Source organism: Callorhinus ursinus, unplaced genomic scaffold, assembly GCF_003265705.2.
Source record: "Callorhinus ursinus isolate GAN/ISIS: 27379988/994484 unplaced genomic scaffold, GSC_fseal_2.0 scaffold2, whole genome shotgun sequence".
Classification (NCBI taxonomy): domain Eukaryota; kingdom Metazoa; phylum Chordata; class Mammalia; order Carnivora; family Otariidae; genus Callorhinus; species Callorhinus ursinus.
In genome coordinates this window covers 57,455,722-57,480,812 of record NW_027397064.1, presented here as the reverse complement: position 1 = coordinate 57,480,812, position 25,091 = coordinate 57,455,722, and the positions used below count along the sequence as shown (strand labels likewise).

The window sequence follows — 25,091 nt, the reverse complement described above, 5'->3', positions numbered from 1 at the left end:
TCCCTTCCAACCTGAAACACCTTACTTTAGATTTTGAACCGAAGAGAAATGTCATTCCCGGGAAGGAAGAAGCAAAAGGAAAATGGTCCATAAATTGATTGCCGACAGCCAATAATATTATTAGTCTTTCCGTGTTTAACCCTGAAGAACAAAACTGGAATTTGAGAAATGAAAAGAAGAAAAATTATTTCTGTTCTTTTCATACTGCTGCCCGGTGAAAGCTCCACAGAGATTTCTCCACGTAGTAATCAAATAAATATTTAATGAATAATCTCTATGAACAGAGCACCACAGAGATTCCAAGAGGACAAGGACACATTTTTTTATGTTAAGGAGCTCATGTTATACTTGGAGAAACAGATATGTACATAACTCTGGCCAAACAGTCAGATGTTTGCAGTCCTGGGGATTCAGGACATGCAGAGAAGCCCAAAGGTCAACTCAGGACACAGGTGACATCTGTAGGAAATGTACTCCACAGAGTCCCTCAAAATCAAGAAATTCAGGAACACTTTTACCTGATCAGGAATCTCCCCAGATGGTCATTTCAATTGTTTCATCTAACACATTGATTATAAATCTTCAAAGCACAAAGAATGAGAAAAATCACCTGTAGTGGGCTCATTTGTTTTTTAAGTGGTTTCTGTACCTTCTTAGATTGTATCAGAGGGTGTCTCTAATTGGGCCAATCTCATTTTTAAAAATATTTTGTAATCCAAACTTAGGATAATTTACCAGAATAATTCCCTTTGGATTCTAATGCATCACCTTAGCACAGTACAGAGGACATTCTCAAATATCCATGGAATAAATTGATATTTACATGTTTTTATTCAAAATGGAAATACATAACGTGGTAGTTTGTTACATTATATGTTATTATAAGTATGTTATTATGTTACATAATTTTAAGGATTAATTTATACTAAATGGGTTTGTAAGAATTATTGTTTGAAAATAGTTCCAAATTTTTAAGAGATGGGAATTTTGCCTTTTTTTCAGGATAGGTAAGATAGATGTAATTTTGTTTATATATTACATAAATATACATGTTTATATGTATAACTCTCTTCTCTACATTTAGGTTTTAACAACCCAGGTTAGTAGCCATTTTTCCTGGGGTTTTTTGTTTTTGGTTTTGTTTTTTTTTTTTGTTTTTTGTTTTTTTTGGTGGGAAGAGGATGCAAACCTTGGAGTTTATCAAAGTTCAGTTTTTAGAAGTTTCATACCACAAATTAAAGCTCAAACATGTGACCCAAACTCTGCCAGTCTTTGCAGAATCCATTTCTTTTGTTGAGGGTAGCAGGGGAAAGTCTGGGTCTTAGGGTGAATGGCAGAGTTTCTGGGATCCACTGTGTACACTTGGTGAGTCTCGGTGATGCCCCATGGCAGAGGCCATGAGGCTGGGCCAAGGGAATGTGCAGTGTGGTTTGGGCCTGGTTCCTGGCAGGGTCGTCTCTCAGCTTGTCTCTTAGGTCTTCCAAAGATTCTCTGAATTTTTTACTATCCCTTAATAAATTCCTTTTCTGCCTCAACCATCTAGAATAAGGACAGAGACTGAGATAAAGCAAATTCTGAAACTACTCTATGCCATTGATATTTAGATTCATATTGTAAACACTCCTTCATTTTCAAATACTAATTTCATAAATATTGAATACGATTACTTTTCACCTTATTCCCTGAGGAGGATAATATAAGGATTATGTTGTGTTACACCTATGCTTGGAAACCTTATTAAGTGTTTATGTAATGAATTTGGTTGAGATGAGTTATTTGTAATTTATAAATTTTAAATGTGTTATTTGTGAATGTTAAGTATATTATTCAAATACCCCTAGAGACCAGATGCATTTTCTTTAATAAATTGTAAGCATTTAATTTTCTTGGAAGGTCCTTGAGTACTTAAAAAAAATAAATAAATAAAAGTGGTTTGGAAATTATGCCATTTAACTAGAAAACATATTGGGTAATATAAATGTTATTAGGGTGATGACCTTATAATTGCATCAACTAGACCCAATCTTTAGGAAGCACTCCTAAAATTTTATAAGGGATTATGACATTATGGATTCAAAGGGTGCCACTGGTAGTCATCTAATTCCTGGATGCTCTAAATGTGGTTCACAGCCCAGGAGCATCAACATCATTTGGCAGAAATGGAGAATTTCAGGTCACACCCCAGACCAATGGAATTAAAGTCTGTATTTTAATGAGACCCCCATGTGATTCATACAGATATTAAAATTTGAGAAGCACTGATTTTTATCCTCATTTTATCAGACACAAAACCCAGCCCGTTGAAAAAACTAAAGGCGGGGTGGGGAGAGGCATAACTTAATGGTCCTCTCCATCAGGAAGTTTCTACTCAATTGTGAGTCCTTGAACCCACTTCTTCACGCCACAGTGGCAAAGGAAGCAGCCAGTCATTTTCTTCTCAACACTCCGTCTACCTGAACACATAAGTTACCCCTTACCAACTCCTCGCAAACCCCCCACCTGAACATAAATTACCCTTTCCCATCTCTCACAGAGTTTTCTCTTCACTCACCTACAAACAGAATCTCCTGGAAAGAATGAATCAATGAAGAAATTCTTCCCTTCATTCCATAAATACTTGTTGAGTAGCTGTCAAGAGCTGGGGGATAGAACAGTGAGCAAAACCAAGTTCTTGTCCTTATGGAGCTAACATTTCAGTGGAGAAGACAGATAGGAAACAAGTGTATAAAATGCCAAGTGTGTAAGTGCTATAGGAAGAGGGACAAAGAGTGCCAGATGTGGGGCGGGGATGCTGTATACTATGGAACGGGCAGGGCATGACAAGATGTGCCAGCCTCACCTTACACATTCCCTGCCCCTGGAATCAGCCATTTCTCCCAAGAAGACTTGATTTCCAAACTCAAGATGTTCATTGTTAATTGGTTTGGTCATTGTTTTAAAGCCTAATATATCTCATTTCTTCCACAGTGAGAATTCTGGGTTTTCAAAGACAAAAGGGTGATAAATTTAAATAACTCATAATTTCTTATGTGCTTTATACTTCATTATGCATACAGTAGATTCAGGTTAACAATGCTACATGTCTATCAATAAATTATTGTTAAATATATTATCTATCATATGTGTGCAATGGCATACCCAAAAGTGCATGTAGGAACACCAAAAAAATGGTGAAGTAGCTTTTAATGTTCTGATATGAAAAGATCTTTTAAGACACAGTAAGTGAAAAAGAGCAGGGTCAGGCCAATAAGTATACCATTTGGAAGACTAGGGGACAGAATATATATTTATATTGGCCTGTGTGTGTCAATTAATTGAGCAACTTCAACACAAGAGATTTTTCTAAAATGTGTTATGCAAACTTTTCTCCTGCTTTTGGATTGTCCCCAGCAAGATCCTGACCCCCTGTCTTCAGGGAAAGTAGAGTTTCAATCATAGCATTTCAATCATGGCGTTTCTATGTCATTCTATTTTTTTTAGGGAGAGGGAGCAAGAGAATCTTAGGCAGGCTCCATGCCCAGCATGGTGTCTGATGCTGGGCTTGATCTCACAACCCTGAGATCATGATCTGAGCCGAAATCAAGAGTCAGACACTTAACCGACTGAGCCACCCAGGCGCCCCTATATTCATTCTATTTTAAACTATTAAATAAATGTTAACTTCCAGTACACACCATGCCCAGATTTAAATTTGAGGTTATAAAAGGAATTGTCAGGGTGTTTTAGATCTTTTATTAATGAGCACTAATCCCATAAAAGTTTTGAGAATTGAACCATGTCTCTAAATCTTACGTTCACTTTATTTCCCAAAAATGCTCAACATCCTATTCCCAAATTTGGGATAGGCATCTAGACAGTGCTTAATTCTGACTTTTCTGACAGAATTTCTTGTAATGAAAGAGAGGGCAAAAGATGAACAAGGCTTAAATTTGTAGAGAGAGGAGGAAAAGGAAGTGTAATACCCCATAAGTTTATATTTTCATGAAAATCACAGTTGTGAGGGTAAACAGGATGGAATATTATGTTTGACTTATTTTGCATCTCTTTGCTCCTATTACTGAAATGAAGATTTACTAGTAATATGTTGGTGTTATCACTATAAGAAAATCTGGGCCTAATCAAGTCAATTCATAAGGAAAAAAATGAACCATTTTCTGTACGATCTCAAAGAGAACAATTCCAACTGATAAAAATGGTGCCTCTCCAGAAAGTTAGCATTTCATTTTTTGCCTCCAAATACCTGGCTTAGGAATATCTAATAGACATGTAGACACACCTCCTAGAAAGCAAACACTCAGAAGATCCTATATGTGAGAAGAAAGATTTGTAGCCAATTGAGGTTCTCTCCCACTACTAGAAGAAATTAGAAACAATCTTTATTGTAGATTAGAGCTTGACAGAATCATTCTAAAAACATATCTTGCCGCATTGCATTAGGATATGCTGGAGAGAAACTTGAACCAGTTGCTAGCACCTGCTAGAGAATAGCACTCCCAGACTAGTTAATACAACAAGCACCTGGACAACCTTTTCCTGTAGGCACTTCTTTGTTCCAGTTTCATGGACTCACCAAGAAGCCTTCGGTATACTTGAAGTCTCTTCTGATCTGCAAACCTGACCAAATAGACTATAACCTGAGGCTAAACTATAGACTTCACTTTCCACAGTTTAAAAGCCACTTTTTAAAAACATGAATATGCATGTTGATTTGGTTGGATTGAGGAGTCTCAACTCAGTGAGATATACACATGAAATAATCCCCTCTTTACAATAACCACTCTTTACTGTTGAGTGGAATACTTTCTTTCTCACTGGTACTTGGCAACCATAAAAATACCTCAGTCTTAATCCATAAATTCTCTTGTTTCTTTGGTCCCTAAAAATATTTCAATTATTACGGATTGGTCATGTCCATTTTTTATATTAAGACCTTATTTTTTGGAGCAGTTTAAGGTTCACAGAAAAATTGAGGAAAAGGCACAGAGATTTACCATATACCTTCTGCCTCTACACATGCATAACCTCCCCCATTATCATTTCCCACCAGAGTGGTACATTTGTTGTAACTGATGAACCTGCATTGATACATCATAATCACCCAAAGTCCATAACATATATTATGGTCCACTCTCGGTGTTGTACATTCTAATGGGTTTGAACTCATAGATAGATATATATAGATACATAGATATATAATGACATATATCTATCATTATGGTATCATACAAAGTATTTTCACTGCCCTAAAAATCCTCTGTGCTTGCCTATCATCGCTCCCCCCAATCCCTGACAACCACCGATCTTTTTTTTTTTAAATTAATCTCTGTATCCAACGTGGGGCTTGAACTCACAACCCCGAGATCAAGTGTTGCATACTCTATCCATTGGGAAAGTCAGGCACTCCTGATATTTTTAACATAGTCTTCATGGTTTTGCCTTTTCCAGGATGTCATATAGTTGGAATAATATATCGTATAGCCTTTTCAAATGGCTTATTTCACTTTGTGTGTGTGAGGACATTAGCTTTCAATTCCTTTGGGTAATTACCAAGGAGCATAACTGCTAGATCACGTGATAAGAGTATGTTTAGTTTTGTAAGAAAATGCCAAACTTTCGAAGTGGCTGTCAAAATCTTTCAAAGTGGCCACACCATTTTGCATTCCCACCAGCAGAGAATGAGAATTCCTGTTGCTGCACATCCTTGCTGCCATTTGGTGTTGTCAGTGTTCTGGAGGTTGTCCATTCTAATTTGCATTTCCCTGATGACATATGATGAGGAACATCTTTTCTGATGCCTATTTGCTATCTGTGTATCTTCTTTGGTGAGGTTTCTGTTAAAGTCTTTCGTACATTTTTAAATCAGTTTGTTTGTTTTCTTACTGTTCCGTTTTAAGAGTTCTTTGTATATTTTGGCTTATAGTCCTTTATCAGATATGTCTTTTGCAAATATTTTCTTCCAGTCTGTGACTTGTCTTCTCATTCTTAACATTGTCCTTCACAGAACAGAAGTTTTTCATTTTAATGAATCCAGTTTATCAATTTTTTTTTCATTATTCTGCTTTTGGTGTATCCAAAAAGTCATTCCCCTTACCCAAGGTCACCTAGGTTTTCTCCTGTGTCACCTTCTGGGAGGTTTATAGTTTCGCATTTTACATTCAGATCTGTTTTGAGTTACTTTTTGTGCAGGATGTAAGGTCTGTGTCCACATTCTTTTTTTTTTTTTTTTTTGCGTGTGGATGTCCAGTTGTTCCAGCACCATTTGTTGAAAAGACTGTCTTTGCGCCACTGTATTGCCTGGGCTCCTTTGTCAAAGATCAGTTGACTATATTTATGTGGATCCATTTCTGAGCTAACTATTCTGTTCCACTGAGCTATTTGTCCATTGTTTTGCTAACACCACACTATCTTGATTACTGTAGCTTTATAGTAAATCTTATTAAGGCAGACAGTGTCAGTCCTCCGACTTTGTTCCTCTTCTTCAATATTGTGTTGGCTATTCTGGGTCTTTTGCCTTCCCACATGAACTTTAATATCCATTTGTCAATAGCTACAAAATAACTTACTGGATTCATTTTTTTAAAACGGCTAGGTTTTGTCAACATTAGAGCCACATCAGTCTAAAGCTTTCTCTTTTAACTGAACATCATTTGAGGATTCCTACCAGTCTGTGGCTTCTGTTCCAAGTGGGCAAATCTCAAGTTTGACCCTGGATTCCCTTGTCTCTCCAGATTTGGGGGCAGCAGTTTGCCCTGGATCTCCATTCTCTGACCGGCCCAACAAAAGTCATTTTCACCTTGTTTAAAACAGCTTTTTCTTGTCGTAGGGACAGGAGTAGCAACTTTCAATCTTTGTACATGTAGAAGCTGAAACTGGAAATCTTTAACCCAATTTTGAACTAAGAACTTTAAGAAAGACTTGAAAAGAAAAAATATGGCCTACAGATGGAAGCCAAAGAGCTCTATAGATGATTTTTCCATTATTCAACAAGTGGAAAAACTTACGTAGTTATTTCAGACTGGTGAAATCTGTTTATAAGTCTGACTTAGTTCTTTCTTTAATTTCGTCTAGTGAGCCAAAGAGTGCTGACACAGATGATAATTATTATAAGAATAAGATGTACATTTCTAAGGGGCCTTAGTTGTATTATTCCAAAATGCCAAGGAATGTAACTCTAAGAGTATATCGTTTTCACTAAAAAGTTGAATATTATTTTCCCCAGCTCCTGGAGCTTTCCTCGCTTGAAATTGGAAAGGGAATTTGAAATCCAGAATGTCATTGCTTTTATTCATTGACTCATATTGCCTCCCTCATTTTTTAACCCACAGAAGTTTTGCTTCCCATCAAGATCAAGAGCTCATTCAGACCAGGTACTTTATCAGCCTCTACTTTAGCCTAGCCTGTTGCTCTGCACACAACACACCTTCAGTAAATACTTGCATTAAATTGGACGTAGACTTATGTGACTTTCTACTGCACTGGGTTGCCAGTTTGCCATGAGCTTTGTGTCCCAATCTAGCTTGTTATTCTTATCTCTTGGCTTAAAATATTGTGCCTTACAAAAGCCTTCTGTGAGCAAACACTTGAGTAAAATGAATTACCCCCTTTCAAAAGGGCCTGAATATGGTTTTTCACAAGACCTATTACCGTGCCTTATACCTCATTATAATCTACTGGGGAGTTATTGTGCATTTTGTAATGGAGGCTAAATTCCTATTTTTCATCACCTGATTAGTATTTCTGAATTGGCTCTGGTGCCAAAAGGAATATTTTCCCTTACTGTTTCTCCTTTTCAGTAGTGATCGAAATATAATAAAAAGCAGTAGAATGCATCCCTTCTCCAGAAACAAACAAAAACCAATTACGGCCAATCCTGAGGGAAGTCTTCGGTGAAGAAAGCCAAGAAAAGCAGAGAGAAAGCTGAATACCTCTGCCTTTATCTGTTCTCTCTGCCTAGCTTTTTAGGATCATATTTTCACAGACTAATTTGGATTCTTTCATGCCCAGGTGGAGAAGAAGAATTTTTATCCTCAACACATGATTGATGTGTTGAAATGTATGCAATTTAATCGGAGAGGGGTCCATTCCTTTTAGGGCTTATTTGTGATGTGTGTTATCTGGCTGTAGGACAAAACTTTGGGCAGCCCTAGGAAGCCAACCAAGGAAGCATTAATGTAGGCTCCGCCTGCTAGCTCCCTGTCCATCTTCTTTGCCTGCAGTCTGACAGGAAGAGGGCCTGGGAGGGTGTGGAATCGTGGAAGGGAGATTCCCTGCCCCCTCTCTGTGGCCACTGTCACCACCCTGCTCTGCATGTCCTGGGTCCCCCTGTCCTTAAAGCAGTTCTTGCCTCCCTGCACTCAGCTGTGCATCACAAGGAGGCCAACTTCTGCGGAGAGTGTTTCCCAGGCTCCTCCGGTTTTGCTTTTAAGACTGGTTTTCTTGCTTTGATCATCTCACTAATACCACCGTGCTAAATGAAATTCTTTTCCTTCTTTCTCTGGCTTCTGGCTGGAGGGAGATTGAAGGCAGGAGGGTTCTTGCCTCCCTCTTGGCACTGGGAAGGAGGGCAGCATTTCTAGCAGTGGCTCTCCCACTAGGACGTGGGGGGGTCCCCCCCAGGGTTCCAGCTTCCACCATGATGCCCGACTCAGGCTCTGGTTCCTCTGTCCCCCTGCCGGAGGGCTTCCTGCTTTGCTGACATCTGGTTTTGGCTTCTTAGTGCCCTGTTGGCCTTCACAGCTCCTCCACCATCCATAAAGCCAGTTCCCAGCATTGAATTCCCTCTGTGGGAGATCCTGAGTGGTTTCATTGTCCTGCTTACCCTTTGACTACTACCTAGGTCCTTGGTATATTTGTCTTAGCCCTGGTAGGACAGCTCCTTGATGCCAAATGTTTTATTGTCACAAACATGCTTTTTAAAAAGCTAATTCAGACCAAGCATGATGCATTAATGCTAATATGTCATCTCAGTGGGTCACTGTGAATACTTATTGCCAAAAACTCATAGGGTCAAGTCTGATACCTGATCACTTAGAAGGACTTAGATGCACTTTTCTCAATGGACTTGAATCAAGCAGAACATTTTCTCTTCAAAGGGCGAGCAAAGATGTCTCTCGAAGAAAAATGCAGGTGGGATGAGGTCGTTGTACCTGTAGCATAGACACAGGAGTGGGGTAGACCTGGATGCCACCCCCAGATCTTCCAGGTATCAGCTGACTGAACCCAGGCCCTCTGTGCCTCTGGCCTTAGTGTTCTCAAGGGAAAATGAGATAGCACAGATAGAGGTGCACGCGTGCACGACACGTGAAAAGCCTGACGTAGGAAATGCTTGGTCTTGCCTTTAGGGCTGCTTTTCTTGCTTTGATTCTCACTAATATTACCGTGCTACTTCTTTCCCTCTCCTATTTAACCTAATCATTTGTAAAATGAAATTCCTTTCCTCCTTTCTCTAAAGCACAGCTAAGGTGAAATTCTTAAAAGGAACTTCACTTGAAAGCCAAGGGAAACCAAACAGGAAGTAAGCAGATCCAAAAGCAATAAAGCCATGCTTATAATGGAGGGGTCCCTGAAAGGCCCTGACCAGTGATTCTGTTTCTCAGGGACCTGGACTGCCTGTGTCACAGATGCCCTCTGTCTCACCACGTCTGGCTGCTAGGCATAGAATATGAATTCTCGCTTAACTGGGTGTAGTGTCCCCTTTCAAAGACAAATTTTTATTCCCCCAAAATAAAACTTTCCCTGCTTTCACCCTGCATGGGTTCCTTGGAGGTTTTATTTAAATAAAAGGACTGTCCCCTTCTCAAAGCCATCCATTCATTGTGTTATCCCTAAACCTACAATCTTTGAGCCAGAAAAGGCTCTGAGAACACTGCCTTTCAACAGATTAAACAGCCTCTGGTCCTGGAACCAGTACTAGGATTATCAGACTGAATGGCAACCTTGCGTACATTTTATCTCTTTAGAAGTTGCAAATCAAAGGAACAATTGTGGTTGAAGCCTGATGCTTCCCTTGCTTTCGTAATACTTTTCTTTTGAGGGGTCCAAGGAATCAAAAAGGGAACTATACAAATTAACTAACCTAGGGACCACTTTTAGCATTTTGTTCAAATATAGCCACTTTTGTAGAAACAAATGAAAAGATTCAATCTTCAAATAGTGTTTTATTGCACCTACCAAAGAATAAATATTCATCAGTAATCCTCAAGCATGGACATCTTCTTGACCTCTCTCCCAGCCAGGCTCTCAAATAGTACGGCAAAGGAAAGTTCACTTTTTCCTAGGAAAGAAAAGGTTACCTCAGAAGCTAATCCCACATCCATCTACTGTAGACCACATATACCTGCACCTCTTTCTTCTAAGACAAGAAGAAGAAACGGGTTTCTATTATCTTCAAGAATAACCAGAAGCTTCTACAACTTACCTACATAACCAGGCATAGTCCTAGACATATAAACCAACCTGTGTAATGTAAAGAAGTGGGATACGTGACTAATGGGAACTCACAACTCGGAAATAATCAGCATGTTTTAACCACACACATTTCCAGGGCCCCGGTGCACGCTGGTCTGGTGCTTTTGAACACTTTTTCCGGTGACTTGGGATCACACAACTCCGTCTTCTTTGAGGAAGTAGTACAAACACAGGGCACGGTCACTCTCCCAGCTAAAGGTCTGCCCTAAGGGGATGTGGGCTATTTCTGGGCAAAGTCAGTCTCTGTTTAAAGCTCCTATTGAATTGAATCAGATTGATATTCCTTGGTCTATGCTGGTTGTAAACAGTGTGCTGCTAAAATACTACAATATTGCTTGACACCTGTGCTTTAGTGATTTCAAGAGGAGAAAAAAAAAAGTCTCCTTGATGCCCCGGAGGTGAGGGAAATGTTTAAGTAAGTCAGTGAGATTTCAGTCATTCAGAGTAAATAGGCATCTCATCTATGCTTTTCTTAAAGCTTTGTATTTCGTCCCCTATTTCCTTAATTCTGTTGTAATGTCAAAGCAGCAGCTCATCTTAAATTTGCTGTAGATAAAAAGGAAAGCATATATTTATACATGTGTATTTGTATTTAGGTGCATAAAGTATTTTAAATTAATATTGACTTTTATTTCCTCCATTGATTCTATTTTTTTTAATTAGGACCAGAGGGAAAATCTACCAATTCATTTTCAGTGTAATGGCTTGATGTTGCAAAAAGTAGGGTTTTTAGTATAAATAGTGTAATAATGTCTGTATTGGGGGTTTTTTGTTTGCTTTTTTACTGTTGTACCAAATTACCACAAGCTTAGTGGCTTAAAACAACACAAATTAATAATTCTACAGTGCTGTAGGTTAGAAGTCTGAAATGGGTCTCACTGGGTTAAAAATAAAGGCGTTGGCAGCCAATTCCTTCTGGAGGTTCCAGGGGAAAATCCATATATTGCTGCACCTTTTCCATCTTCTAGAGGCTGTCTTCCTTCCTTAGCTCTCAGTCTCTTCCATCAGCAAAGCCATCAAAATCAGGCCAAGTCTGACTCACGCTGCTGTCTCTCTGGTTATAACACTTTTGCTTCCCTCTTCCATCTTTTAAGAGCCCATATCATCACACTGGACCCACTGGGAAACACCAGGATAATCTTCCTATTTTGAGCCTTAATCACATCTACAGAGTCCCTTTGTCATGTAATCTAATATAGTCACAGGTTCTGAAGATAAGGATATGGACATCTTGGGGTGGGGGGATGCATTATTCTGCCTATCACAATCTCATAACTAAACATGCCATCATCTCCTACCTTCTGGTATTGATGGTCCTACCACCATCTTTGACCACACCTATCTTTCTCCTCCGTCTGGAAATGCCATTGCCAGATATTACAGAGAACTATCGGGAGGGGTTTGGGAGGACTAACGGACCTACCTATGTAGCTGTGTACCAAGGGATTTTCCTGGGATCCCAATTCAGCAGCTTCATCTGAAGAATGTGGATAATGGTGGGAGCTTCATGTAGATCCTAGAGCTGTTCTGACAGGCACGGAATCCTGAAAACTGTATGGCACTTTGCAAATGAAAGAGATGGTACACTAGCTGTCCCTGTGGGTTCTAGGAACTTGAGTACATAAAACCACCAAGAAGGATCATTTAGAAATTAAAACTTTTTTTTTTCCAAAAGTACAAATTGCAGAAAAAGAATCTTAACTACATGACAGAGGATGAAATCGCTCATTTCCATTCTAAATCAATACTTTATCCCCATCCCCTGAGATAGGTCATTTTAATCTCCATACATGTTTATCTTGTTTCGCTTTTTCTTCTGCTCTGATGTTTGTTATGGTTTGCATAGATATTGATTCCCTTCTCATTAAACCTGCAAACATCTAATCATTCCTATCTGTTTGGTTTTTTCATTTTTAATAATTTATATTTAAATGTTGGCAAATTGAAGGTCTAATTTTGCCCTTTGAATGCCTCTGCATTCAAGTTATTCAGGCAGATTTTATCTCTTGTTTTTTTAATTCTATTTTGAGTTTTATAAAAATGGATGTTTCTTATTATCCCCCCAACCCATAATTTTCTTTAGCGAACTTTTTTGTTTAATTTTCTTTCGCCTTAACATTTTATTTTTCAGACACCTCTCATTGAACCTCACGTTCCTCTTCGTCCTGCTAACACCATTAGCAAGGTAATGGGATGTAGGTGGGGTGATGAGCTGTCAGAGCTAGCTTCTTAGGTAACCACTGGAGGTGGTCAGTATGTCAGAGCATCACATCAGGAAACCTTGGATACATTTTCTAGACACAGTAAATATTCAGTGTGTTTCAGTTCTTAAATAAAACAGCAACATGTCAGACAAATGAACAATGTAAATGTGTGAATGAGTTGTATTTGTTCAAGCCAGAGTCAGAAAGTGATTTAAGTATTCATCTGGTTTGCTTTCCTTCTATAAATTCTCCTTCTTCCTCTGCTCTCACCTGATTAAAATCCAGGTCCCTTCAGAGAAGATCCTCAGGGCTGGAAAAATTTTACGAAATGCCATTCTTTCTCGAGCACCTCACATGATAAGAGATAGAAAATATCACCTAAAGACATACAGGTATGTGCAATAATCCTAAAGGCTCTGGCCCCCTCAGATTCATGTGTAGTGAAATGGAACAAACTTGCGTTTTCTTGTTTTCCATCCATGGGCAGCTTGTTTTATAATCCTCCAGGTTCTGGAAGATGTAAGCTTGTCTTTGATCCCTGCTTAACTTTAATTATCCTTAATATTCCCAGGAGTTATTCCTAAACTAATTTGCTTGGACATTGGTTTAATTGTGATAAGCAAAGAGAAGAAAAAAATTTTTTATTTGTTTGCTAGTGTTTTTTTAAGGAAATTATTAGATTTAGATGAGATTCAACTAACATTTACTGAGCATTTATTTGTGCTTGAAGCCCTCTGCCAGGCCATTTTCCATATGTTATTTTACCCTCACCACAACCCTGCTGGGTAGGTGTTAGGCCATTTTTCAGATATAAAACTGAGGCTCAGAGAGATTAAATAGTTTTCCTTGTCCAAGTCACAAGTCTAGTGATTGGCAGAGCCAGGATTTAAACCAACCAAACTTGGTTGATTTCCAAGTGCAATGATCTTTTCATTCATTCTATCATTCATTAATTCCACAACTTTATTAAGTACTTACTGGGCACCAGATGCTATTGTGTTCCAAGCTCCAAGGATACAGGAGTAAACAAAATTATACAATGTTCTTTACAGAGTTTACTTTCTACTGTAGGATTTCATTCTGGTATGCATATAGTGAGACATACAACTCTGTATCACATCTGTAATCATTTAGATTAAGGACTCATAGCTGTCACTGGAGTTAAGAAAGTATTTAGTTGAATCTTCTGGGATGACTGAAGAGTGGTAGGTCAACTGAAGATCCATGTTTGATTTGGCTTTTGATTATTTTTCAATTCAACAAGGATTTAGGAACTGGAATGGCCTATGTATGGCACACAAGCCTTCACTCTCTCCTCACACCCATGGATCACCCTCATAACCCTCTTTCAGCCATCACTCAACTCTCCCATTTAGCCTAGACATGACCTCAGAACCCATCAGACTTGGCATGAGTGAAAACCCATTTGATTCACATGAACCAAATTCATAAGGCACAAGGAAAAGCTAGATTACAAATTTTAAAGTTATCCTGAAAGATACATATCTTTCTAGGGACTATCAACTATGATAGAACCTATAAAATTCGACCTGATTCACCCTATAGCAAAGCTTCGAGTACATGTGCTTCAAGATCCAGTCTCTTTCCCAAGGACAGAGATGGGAAAACATGGCAAACTCTTCCTCTTTGGATCACTTTTTCTGTACTCCATGCAACCAAACACTCTTCTGCTTGTGCTTGTCATGAATATGTTTACAAGACCCAAACTGACAGTATATTTGTTACATTAGCTGGCCTCTTCTTGGATAGAATTTTGGAAATGAGCTGGGATTTGAGAAACACTTTAGTCTTATCAACAAGACACCTTCCATTTCTTAAGACAGATGGTTCATCTAGCCCTTTTAATGTTGATATTTACTAACTACCATTTTGGATGTCTGCATTTGGAACTCTCCAACCCTGGAAGTTCATTCTTTTGGGAGTCTGTGGTCTCTACACACTGCTATAATTTTAAAGGAAGGAAAGGTTAAAAAATAATCATGTGTCACCTGTTCCCAGAGAGAGTTAGAACACTTTAACTCATTAAGTGAATCTCAAAATCTAATATGGCTGAAGGACCTTTTTCTTTCTAAGTCTTTATTATTTTTTCGCCTGACTTAAGATGTGACTATGCTTTTCCAAATGTTGACTTGCATTAGGGAAATTCCATTAAAATATGTCATCTTTGTGACAAAATGGAAACCAGGAGTCAGAAACCATAAACCCTTTCTTGCTCCATAGTACTAACATTTTAAATCCCTGAAATATAGGTGTCATGTCTATTCCACACCCTATGACACAAATTAATGATCTGTTGGTAATAACCCATGCACTCAACTGGACGCCGAAGGGATGATTTCCTTTTTCTGCATCCCAGTTTGAGTTCCTTGCCCCACACCTTGTACTTCCCAGTTCCATCTCTCTCCTTCCTCCTCCCCACCCACTTACATCATTGCTGCAGTATTAGAGCATTGAAGTCTCCCCAGATGCAGTATCATCCCCAATGGTCTGCTGTCGATTCTAAAGTGGCTAGAGATCATTAATGCAGAGGAAACGCAGTGATTCCATCAGCCGCAAGTGGTACAGCTATGTGTCTTTGTTCTGTATTCTGACGGCAGGATTCTCATACCCTGTACAAGGGCCCAGGTGCTCTGGGATCATCTCAATTCCTTTTAGTAAAGATAATCATTGGACTAAAAGCCACATGGAATTAATTTTTTATTCTTTTATATGACTTTTCCCATTAAGAAATTCTCAAATTAGAAGAGGCATGTTTTGACAGGTCATGTGTTCAGAATGAATAGTAACTAGGTGCCTCCTTTGCTCATTGAAGTTCTTTATGGGGGTATAGACTGTTTTCAGAGCAGCCCTGGAAACCTGATGGTCTTCTCAGTACATCTTCCTTGTGAAATATTCCAGGCTGGACCTGAATCAGGGCATCCCAGGAGCTTGGACAGATCTCTAGAATATTAGAACTGGAAGTGGCCTTAGAGGCCATCTTTTCCTCCTTGTTTTTTTTACAGATGAGAAAACTGAGAACCAGAGGATTTCAACGATATGGCCACAGTCACGTAGCTACTAACTAGCAGGCCCGGTCCTGCATCTCATGACCCCTCCCAGGCTAAGCCTCTTCCTAAATTGCACAGCACCAGGAAACTCCTCCAGTTTAAACTAGAGAGGAGCTCCCTGAGCTCGACCCCAGAGATGGTGCCATCCTTAGAAGGGGAGGGGAGGCCACGAGTGACACAGACCCAGCTGCTCTGTGACATCCTGTGTTGTCCCCTGGGATCCCGTCCTAAGGCTTCAAGATTCCATTTCCACCTTCGAGCCATCATGCCACAAACACCTGCCCTTCTCTCTCACCCCACCTCAGTGTTCCCTCGTGTGTGTGTGTGTGTGTGTGTGTGTGTATAATTATATGTTTCCTAACTAATACATGTGGTCTGCCCATCCTGACGGACTTATACAGAGGGGCAACTTGGGGGTGAATGTGTGACTATTACAGAAAGAGTGTGGAGCTCCTCAGATGACGGGCTCTGCAGCAGTGCTCATGCTCATTACATAGGACTTTTTTCAAAGAGATTTGCATCGCTAATTGCTTGTTTCTCCCAACACCCCTCTGAGGAAGATCAGTAGTATTACTTGAAAATATAAAGTGCTATATAATTTTGCACTTATACAGCGCCTTTCATGGAGCACCTCCAAGTGCCTCACAAACATTAACTCATTCCTCACAAGGCTCAGGTGAAGGAAGTCAGAATTTTGCTTTGCCTTCATTTTACACTGAGATTTTCTGGGACCGGCTCAGGGCAAAAGAGTTTCTGGCCCTGGGATTAGCTTGCTAAGATAATGTTCCACATCTCATGGCCCTTCAGTCTCCCCCCGAGCTGCAGTTTGTAATGCTTTTTCATTGCCTGGAAGGTTCCCTCATGAGCTGAGTAGTTCTGCTGGTTTGTACAAAAGTTTGAGAACTGGAGGCCACATCATGCCATGCTTTGTTGGCCCTGAGACCTCATACGGTGGAAGAGCAGGCCCAGTGCTGTATCTCATGACCCCTCCCAGGCTAAGCCTCTTCCTAAAGTGCACAGCACCAGGAAACTCCTCCAGTTTAAACTAGAGAGGAGCTCCCTGAGCTCGACTCCAGAGATGGTGTCATCCTTAGAAGGGCACAAGCATTTCGGGAAGGTCTTTCAAAAGCCATCTCCCAGCCTTCATTTGCAAAGAGGTGACTTCCCACCATTTGTGTCTCCGCTCTCCTTAGGCAATGCTGTGTGGGAACCGAGCTGGTGGACTGGATGCTGCAGCAGACTTCATGCGTTCACTCCCGAACTCAGGCTGTTGGCATGTGGCAGGTGCTGGTGGAGGACAGCGTTCTCAACCACGGTAAGACGAGCCACAGTCCCCGGAAAGCCCTCTGGAAATGCTAAGTGCATTTCCCCGGTAAGTTGTTGCTATACTCCCACATGGGAAAGAAAGAATTATGATCCCTTTAGAGGCCCGCAGAGCCAGCATCTTCATTTAGCAATACAAATGCAGTGAGTGGAGGCTCAGTTGCTATGTTCCCCCATTGTGCCTTCCTAACTTGGGAGAACGTATGAAGGGAAAATGAAATGGCAACTCGAGTGCATGAGATCCAATTATGTTTATTAGTTTGCATTCACGGTTCATTGATAGTGTGATTATACTCTGAGCATAGCAATCCCGATGTGGGGGCAGAATGAAGAGCAATGAAATGTGTGGCCAGGCTGATGGCATGAAAGAAAGTAATGAAATTAGAAGCTGCCTTTTAACTGTGGTGTGATCTGGGAGAGCCAGTTTGGATACACACAGGATGACCATATTGAAGATCAGGAATGTGCTCGACAGTTGAGGTCCCTGATTGCTGCAGGGGCGATCATTGGGCAGGGTAGCTGGTCAGGACTGGAGTGGAACTGTGGTTGAACTGCTCGTGCCATTTGCTTTCAGACCACTTTTCCAAACTGACAAACTACTAAAATCATTCATTTAATTTAACAACACCTGAGAGTCTAATGATGGCTTCACCAGTGTTTCTCAGACTTTAATGTGAATACGAATCACCTGGGACTCTTGTTAAAATGCAGATTCTGATTCAGCAGCTTTGGGATGGCTCTTGAGGGTCTGTATCTCCAACATGTTTCTAGATGATGCTGATGCTGATGCTGCTGTTTGGGATCATGTTTTGAGCAGCAAGAATCTACTACTTCTCTTCATCTTTTGGCAGTGTTGGTGCTCCATCTGAAAAGGGGCTTAAAAGCTTTCAGATATAAAAGTGAGAGATTCTGAGCCAAGTTCACTGACTATCCTACCGAAATCTAAATATTTTTCTTTAAAAAAGGAACAAGAGACCATGAGAGACGATGGACTCTGAGAAACAAACTGAGGGTTCTAGAGGAGAGGGGGAGCGGGGGTGGGTTAGCCTGATGATGGGTATTAAAGAGGGCACGTTCTGCATGGAGCACTGGGTGTTTTATGCAAACAATGAATCATGGAACACTACATCGAAAACTAATGATGTAATATATGGTGATTAACATAACACAATAATAAAAAAAGGAAAAAAAACAGAAGATGTCCTTAGATTAAAAAAAAACATAATAAAAAATAAAAATAAATACAAAAAAGGAACAAGAGAAAAAAACTTTTAAAAATCAGAACTGTCCCTTCTAGGGTTATATGACCTAGAAGCTTGGTCTAGTCAGTTTTGTTCAAACAATTAATTTTACTCTAACTTTTTTTTTCATAGCAGCCGGACACGTTTACAAACAGAACATACAGAAAGAAAGACATTAATCCTGATCCCTATAAAGTGGGGTTGTTTTAAGTCTGTACTCAAAAACCATTATAGAGCATGATCTGGCAGTTGGTTATTTTCCTGTTTGGGACACGTGTCCCGCATGCTAGAAAATGTCACCAAGGCAATTTTTGCTGGTCAGAGTGCTCATCTCAGAAAAGTTGGCAGGCTCTCCTAAGAAAGTGGTAGGGCAAGCCAGAGGCGGGCGGGTCTGAGAGAACTGCGAGGTGCCTGGCCGCAGTGGGGAAGTCATGTCTTCCAGCTGCCCGGCCCTGGGCGAGGTGGAGTGAGGGGGGTGAGGAGTCTCACCACTTTGCTGTCACTTGGCTCTCTTGCCCGACCCCGTCCATTTGCTTCTGGTAAACGCAGCTGTGAGGCCGAGGGACAACAGCTGACGCTCGTCTTCATGTTTCGCGTAGTGGACCAGGAGCACCATTTCCAAGACAAATATTTATTTTATCGGTTTCTGGATGACGAGCACGAGGATGCCCCTTTGCCTACTGAGGAGGAGAAGAAGGAGTGTGATGAGGAGCTGCAGGACACCATGCTGCTGCTGTCGCAGATGGGCCCGGACGCCCACATGAGGATGATCCTCCGCAAGCCGTGAGTGAGAGCACGGCGGCGCCCCCTGCGGGTCCCCGGGGCCACGGGGGTGCGCAAGCACGCTCGCGGGGGCCACCGGGAACCAGGCCGATTTCAAAAGTCCCGGCCTTCACCAAGGGCCGAAGGAGAGGCTCTGAAGGGGTGACACAGCAGTGTTTGTCTCCCCCGTATTTTATTTTTGAGCCAGATAATTCCATTTCCCTTTTGCATGAGTGAAAACTGTACAGATTTTTAGCGGTGGGTTCAGGATGTCAACACTGATTCCGCCTATTAAATGACCTTTGGGCAATGACAAACAGAAACTGCTCGGTTTCTGTGCCGGACTGCGACAGCCCCTTTCTTTCTAATGCAAGAGGACGGAGGTCATCAGAACCATAGACGTCATGCCAATGCTTGCGTTCATTCATTCATTCAACACATCCTTTCCCGTGGTTCTGAACCTTCTTCTCTTCAGCTTTGAGACCCGTTCCTAGGAGAGTACCACCGCTCCATTAGCGCTTCCAGGCCTCCTTTCTGCCTGTGCGATGCTCTCCCCCTTCCGTCTCAGCGGAAACCTCCTCACCTTCAGTAACAACCCATCAGCTATGCTGGAGGGTTCTGAAGTGTTTAATCAGATGGATTCAGAAAGAATGTACTGAGCCCCTGTTTCACTCAGGGAGCTCTCCTGGTTCCTCTGGGCCATACAGAGTAGCATATACCACGGCCCCAAGCTCGGGGAAACCTTTTCAATAAGGGATGACTTGGCACTTGGTTCTGAGGCCACCACACACAGGCTTATGTTTTCCTTCTGGGAATAAAATGGCCCTCCACCCTGCGACCGGGGCCAGCAGCCGTGGATGTTGACTCTGAGTCATGGGCCTGGCCAACCCCCATTTATTAGCAGGTCTTGACAAGAGTATTAAACTTTACATGTCTTGTGTGTCCACTGGGCACATTCCAAAAATGCCATGTCCCTCAGACCAACTTCCCCAAAATCTGCCCCTCAGACCAACCTACGGTACCTCTCAGGGCTTCTGTTTCCTTCCTTCAACGTATTTCATTTTTTGTCATGTTATGTTCTCTTTGTCAAAACTTTTTTTGGGGTTTTAATGTCTACCACCATGTGTATCAAAGGCCTGCCCTGATTCCAGTTAGCACCATCGTTTTTAGCTCTAGAACATTCATTCTAGTTCGGCCCCTTTAGCCTCAAAACCCTTTATTCAAACAAAAATTTTCAGAAAAATCCAAACTATCAAACAGAAAAGCCAGCACTTCACTGACCTAATTATGGGTAGCATCTGAGAACTTCACCCAGCCAATATATGCTCTATCTGCCCTGAAGGATCACAGGGGTGGGTGGCTGAGGGGACACGAGAGAATCATCAGGGCGTGGAGAACTCAGATGAACCCCATTCTAAACCATGCTTTCTTTCACATCAGCCTGCTTTTCTCTCTCCCTTCTCCATACACCTTTGTCCCATTGTCTGGATCCATCCCATTTTTGCTGTCACTTTTATTCAAGCCAACACCATATAGTGGTTCTGGATCAGAAGTGGGACAGCCTCCTAAGGGGTATTTGGAACTGTGGGAAGATGTTTTGGTTGCATCAGTGCATGAGGGGGCACACTTTTGCCATTCACTGGGCAGTGGTTTGGACCAAGGGATGCTAAACACACCCAACAATACCTAGGACCCTACAAAATAATGAGCTGCCCTGAAACTAATGCTCCTGTTGAGAAACATTGCTGTAAGCTGTGAGTTTCTGAAAGGCAAGGACACGTCTCATTTTACTTCATTCATTCATTCATTTAACCAATATTTGATAAACACCTATTTTGTTCTAGATACTATGTTTAGTTGTTAAGGTTGAAGCAGCGAACAAGAAGGTTGCTCCTCCTTCCTGGAGCTTTCTGCCTAGTCCAAGAGACAGACCTTAAACAGTTATGCAAGGAATCATTTTATCATAGCTGTAGTACATTCTAGTACAAAGGAAAATGTAGTGTCTATTAATGGAGTATAATATGGAAAGGGAGATTTAATCTGGCATAGAAGTTAGAGAAAGCCATATTCCTAGCTCCATGCATTCCACCCAATAGACCATCAGTAAACCCTTGCTGAGTGAATTCATGATCAAATGAATATATAGTCCCAGCTAATGTGCCCTCAGCTCTTAGTTGCTTCAAGAGAAGCAGAAATGCCATTTGATTTACAAAAATTTTTGAGCATGGGCCAAAGGGGTTCTTTAAAAAAAGTAATAAAATGGTTCCTGCCTTTGGAAATTTTATAATCCAGTAGGGGAGGCACTCCCAAATTAGATTCTGATGCAACAAACATTTATTGAGTGCCTGCTGTGTGCAAGAAACATTCATGCCAATTGCTTGATTCATCCTCACAAGAGCCTGAGAGCTGGTTTCATGAGTGACCCGTAGAAATAGGAGCCTATGCTTGTGCTTTTTTTCTTCCATACAGCACTGAATGGCGTGGTCCTTGGCAGCCCAAAGGTTGTTCAGAGAAAACTACATTCCAAAGGTCGGATTTTTCTAGTCAATCACTGGAAAGTACAGGTTTCACCAGTATTCCAAGACACATCATTTGGGTGTCCTTGGGCCTTCCCCATCTTTCCAGGTTTTATGAAACTACAAAATTGGAATCGAGCTGGTAGTTCTTCTGACTCAGTACTCTTTTTCTTTCTGTTGGAATGACAGCCCTGAAGACATAGGAAAGTGAAGAAGAAAGAATCTAATTTGGGGGGACAGACTTTCAAATTCTACACATACACATACACACTTTTTCGGGGGTGGGGAGAGTCCGATAATAACTGTTGGAGCTTCGACTTTATTTTATTTAAGTGGAAAGAGAATACACTTAGTTGATCAAGAATTGCCAGGATCACTGCTATCCTTAAAGAGACCAGCTGAGCATTTTGCTCCTGGAAACTTGAGGGCATGTTTAAAGGTCCTGGAAATGTTGACTTTTTACTGCCCAGACAGCCAAGTCATTAGGAAATGTGGAGGCATGAGATGCATTGGCTCCATATCGACCGGGGCAGGACCCCCCAATTTTTTTAATTCAGCACAGCTGCATTTTATAATAGTCACCACTGCCAGAGAGGCTGCAGAACTCTGATAATTACTGGGAAAGAAATAACACAATATTCTTTGATGAGAAGATTACTTTGAGAATTTGATTGTATAATGAAGATGTTGCTTTGAAAGGTACTTCCCATTGTTCTGAATCTGAGACTCGCTAGCAAAAAAAAAAAAAAAGTGTCACTTGTTTTGACAGGCTACTTAGAAAAATTCTCTGTTTATTACATTAACTGCAGCATTTTAACTGTCAAACTATGAAAGAATGTTCTGTAGTTTAAAAAACAGAATAGAGCTTCAGGGGAAATTTTTTGGCATACTCTTGTTGCTATTGGTATTGAAAAAAAAAACATACATTCTGAATGTGAAATTAGCTTTTTATGTGGTGGCAGGCAGAGTGACTCACAATGCCCATCCTGGTTTCACAGGTGCAGACCTGGATGGCACTGGGGGGCAAGCACCATAGAACAATGACAGTTTGACAGTGTTGCTGTCGCAGCTCGCAGGCAGGGCCATCAAACCTCAAATGAGCTCTTGGAGCTAATTGTTTTGATTCAGCTTTGTTTATAAGTCTAAAAACAAGAGGTTACCCTACAGCAAGTAGATACAGTGGAGCCCCTTGCCAATAGAAATGTTCCTTCTGCTTACCTTTGAGCAGAGACTTTGGATAGGGGGCCAAGGGAAAAAGATGTAGAGTGACCAGGTGAGCAGGATCTTATAAGCTCAGGGGAGCCAGCTGGATAAAGAGGCTTCAAGAACACAAAGGGTTCTGATCATATGTACATGCCTCTCAACCTCTTCTTCCAAGAAAAGTGAGATATGATGTCCCACTGTTTAGCATGGTCTGTCCGAAACCAGCCTAAAGATGGGAGGGAAATGAAGTGGATGCCATTTGCCAAATCTAGTTCTAGGTAGGTCTGCAATTCTGAAATTCCCCAAAAGCCTGGAAGCTTAACTAGTTGAGAAAGGGATAAGTTAGTTGGCCTAAGCAGAAGGGGGGGGGAATATATAGATACATAAAACAAAGAAATAGTATATAAATATGTAAAATACGTATAACAAAGATATGACATATGAATATATATACGTGTATATATACATACACAATATTCTATGCACACACACATATATATACACACACAATACACACACACACACACACACACACAGAATTCTTGGCAGATTCTGGAATCTTCCAAATGAGCGAGAAACTCAGAAAGTTGAGTTCATTTATTTCATGTGATAAATGAATACTTCCTAACATATGCTATAGGGCATAAGTTTAAAAGGAAACAATTTAGATGATTAAGTGATATGAGAAAACACGCAGTGAGAGTGGGTTGTTAATTGGGTCAGTTGGCTGCATTAAGGCAGCCCCCACCTGCTGTTCCACACACTTGCTCTAGAGGGCATTTGAGAGGCTGTCTATTTTCTCCATATTAATAGAGCCTCTTTTAATAGGGTCTTTATCTGTCCAAACTGTTTTTGAGGGTGTGAAAGTTGAAATCCTGATAATTACAGGGAAATTTGCTTCCTCAGGGGAGCCCAGATTAGCAAGCCTAAAACCAGTGGTGCCTAGGGTTTTGATTTCTGTTGGGATATGCCAAGAAATGTTCAAAGTTATGAAATTCATCCTCAAATGCAAATCAGATGAAAAGAGAAACATGACTTAAAGATCCTAATCTTTATGAAATAAGAAATTCGTTGTGAATCTTTTCTTTCACTGCATGACAAACTTTGCCTTTGTTTTTTTCTGGAAAGATTGCTGTGCCCTAAGTGAAAGCTTGTAGAATTTACCAGAAGAAATGATTGCATTAAGTGGGCCATTTCTTGGGTTTGGATTTGTTGCCTCTCCCCTATGAAGGCAATTTACTACTTACCCCTCATGTTTACGTGCCCAAGCAGCCAACCACTGGATTACTGCCACTGAGATTCAGATTTGGGAGAGGGGAAGACGGATGTACTGCCCATTTACAGTGTAGGGTTCATTATAAGATTACCTCAAGATTTTAATGACTTTTTATTGTTAAAGTCAATGTGTTCATTGTAGAAAATTTGGAAACTACTGAAAAGAGTTAAAGAAAAAATAAATAACACCTGCAATCACATCTCCCAGAGATAATTATCAGTATTTTGGTGCATGTTCCTCTGGTTATTTTTCACTTCCCAACTTTTTGCCCTTAATAGTATATTGTGGTATTCTCCCTTAATCTTAAATATTCTTCAAGGATAGGATTTTTAATAGGTGCATAGTAGTCAACCCTCTGAATGTCCCTGATACATTCAGTTAGTCCTTGTTGGATGTTAGGTTCATTCTCAAGCCCTTTCTTAACAGCAGCAAAAAATAATATTTTAGTGCTCTTTTTCCCGGAACAAAGAAAGAACTCCTAGCCTGACAGGAGTGCAGGGGTGGGACTGGAGCCAGAAAGATGTCAGGAAAGTTCCATCAGGGAACAATAAGCTATTTCACACTAAATGAATGCCCAGACCAAGCGTGCTAGTAAATGTGACTGGAGAGTTAGACCCAGGTCAGATTGAGGGGGTTCTGCTATGCACTCTCTGTGCACTGGATATTATTTTATAGCCATTGGGGCACCAATGAAGAACCTTATGGGAGGTTTGGATGGTCAACTTTGCAGCAGTAGGTTTCTCTGCTATCTATGGAGAATGCTGAGACTAAGGACACAATGCCAGATATTGAGTTCTTTGAGATTAAAAATTAATTCTATTTTGAGAATTTTAGAAAATATTTTATTGTTATGTTAATCACCATACATTACATCATTAGTTTTTGATGTAGTGTTCCATGATTCATTGTTTGTGTATAACACCCAGTGCTCCACGCAGAACGTGCCCTCTTTAGTACCCATCACCAGGCTAACCCATCCTCCCAGCCCCTCCTCCCCTCTAGAACCCTCAGTTTGTTTTTCAGAGTCCATC

General features: G+C 40.7%; 1 protein-coding gene across 16 annotated transcripts in view; it reads left to right on the top strand.

Annotated features, from left to right (window-relative positions):
• RAPGEF4 (Rap guanine nucleotide exchange factor 4) overlaps positions 1-25,091 on the top strand; it is a 287,935-nt gene that overhangs the window by 190,037 nt on the left and 72,807 nt on the right. For 7 of the 16 annotated variants that reach the window (XM_025850247.2, XM_073882438.1, XM_073882446.1 and 4 more), the window contains 4 exons: positions 12,599-12,652; positions 12,957-13,063; positions 16,933-17,054; positions 18,903-19,086. In XM_025850247.2, coding sequence (XP_025706032.1) covers positions 12,599-12,652; positions 12,957-13,063; positions 16,933-17,054; positions 18,903-19,086 — 467 coding nt within the window. Of the gene's footprint in view, positions 1-7,325; positions 7,368-12,598; positions 12,653-12,956; positions 13,064-16,932; positions 17,055-18,902; positions 19,087-25,091 lie in introns of all 16 variants that reach the window. The other 9 variants (XR_012375225.1, XM_073882406.1, XM_073882427.1 and 6 more) reach the window with 2 other exon arrangements.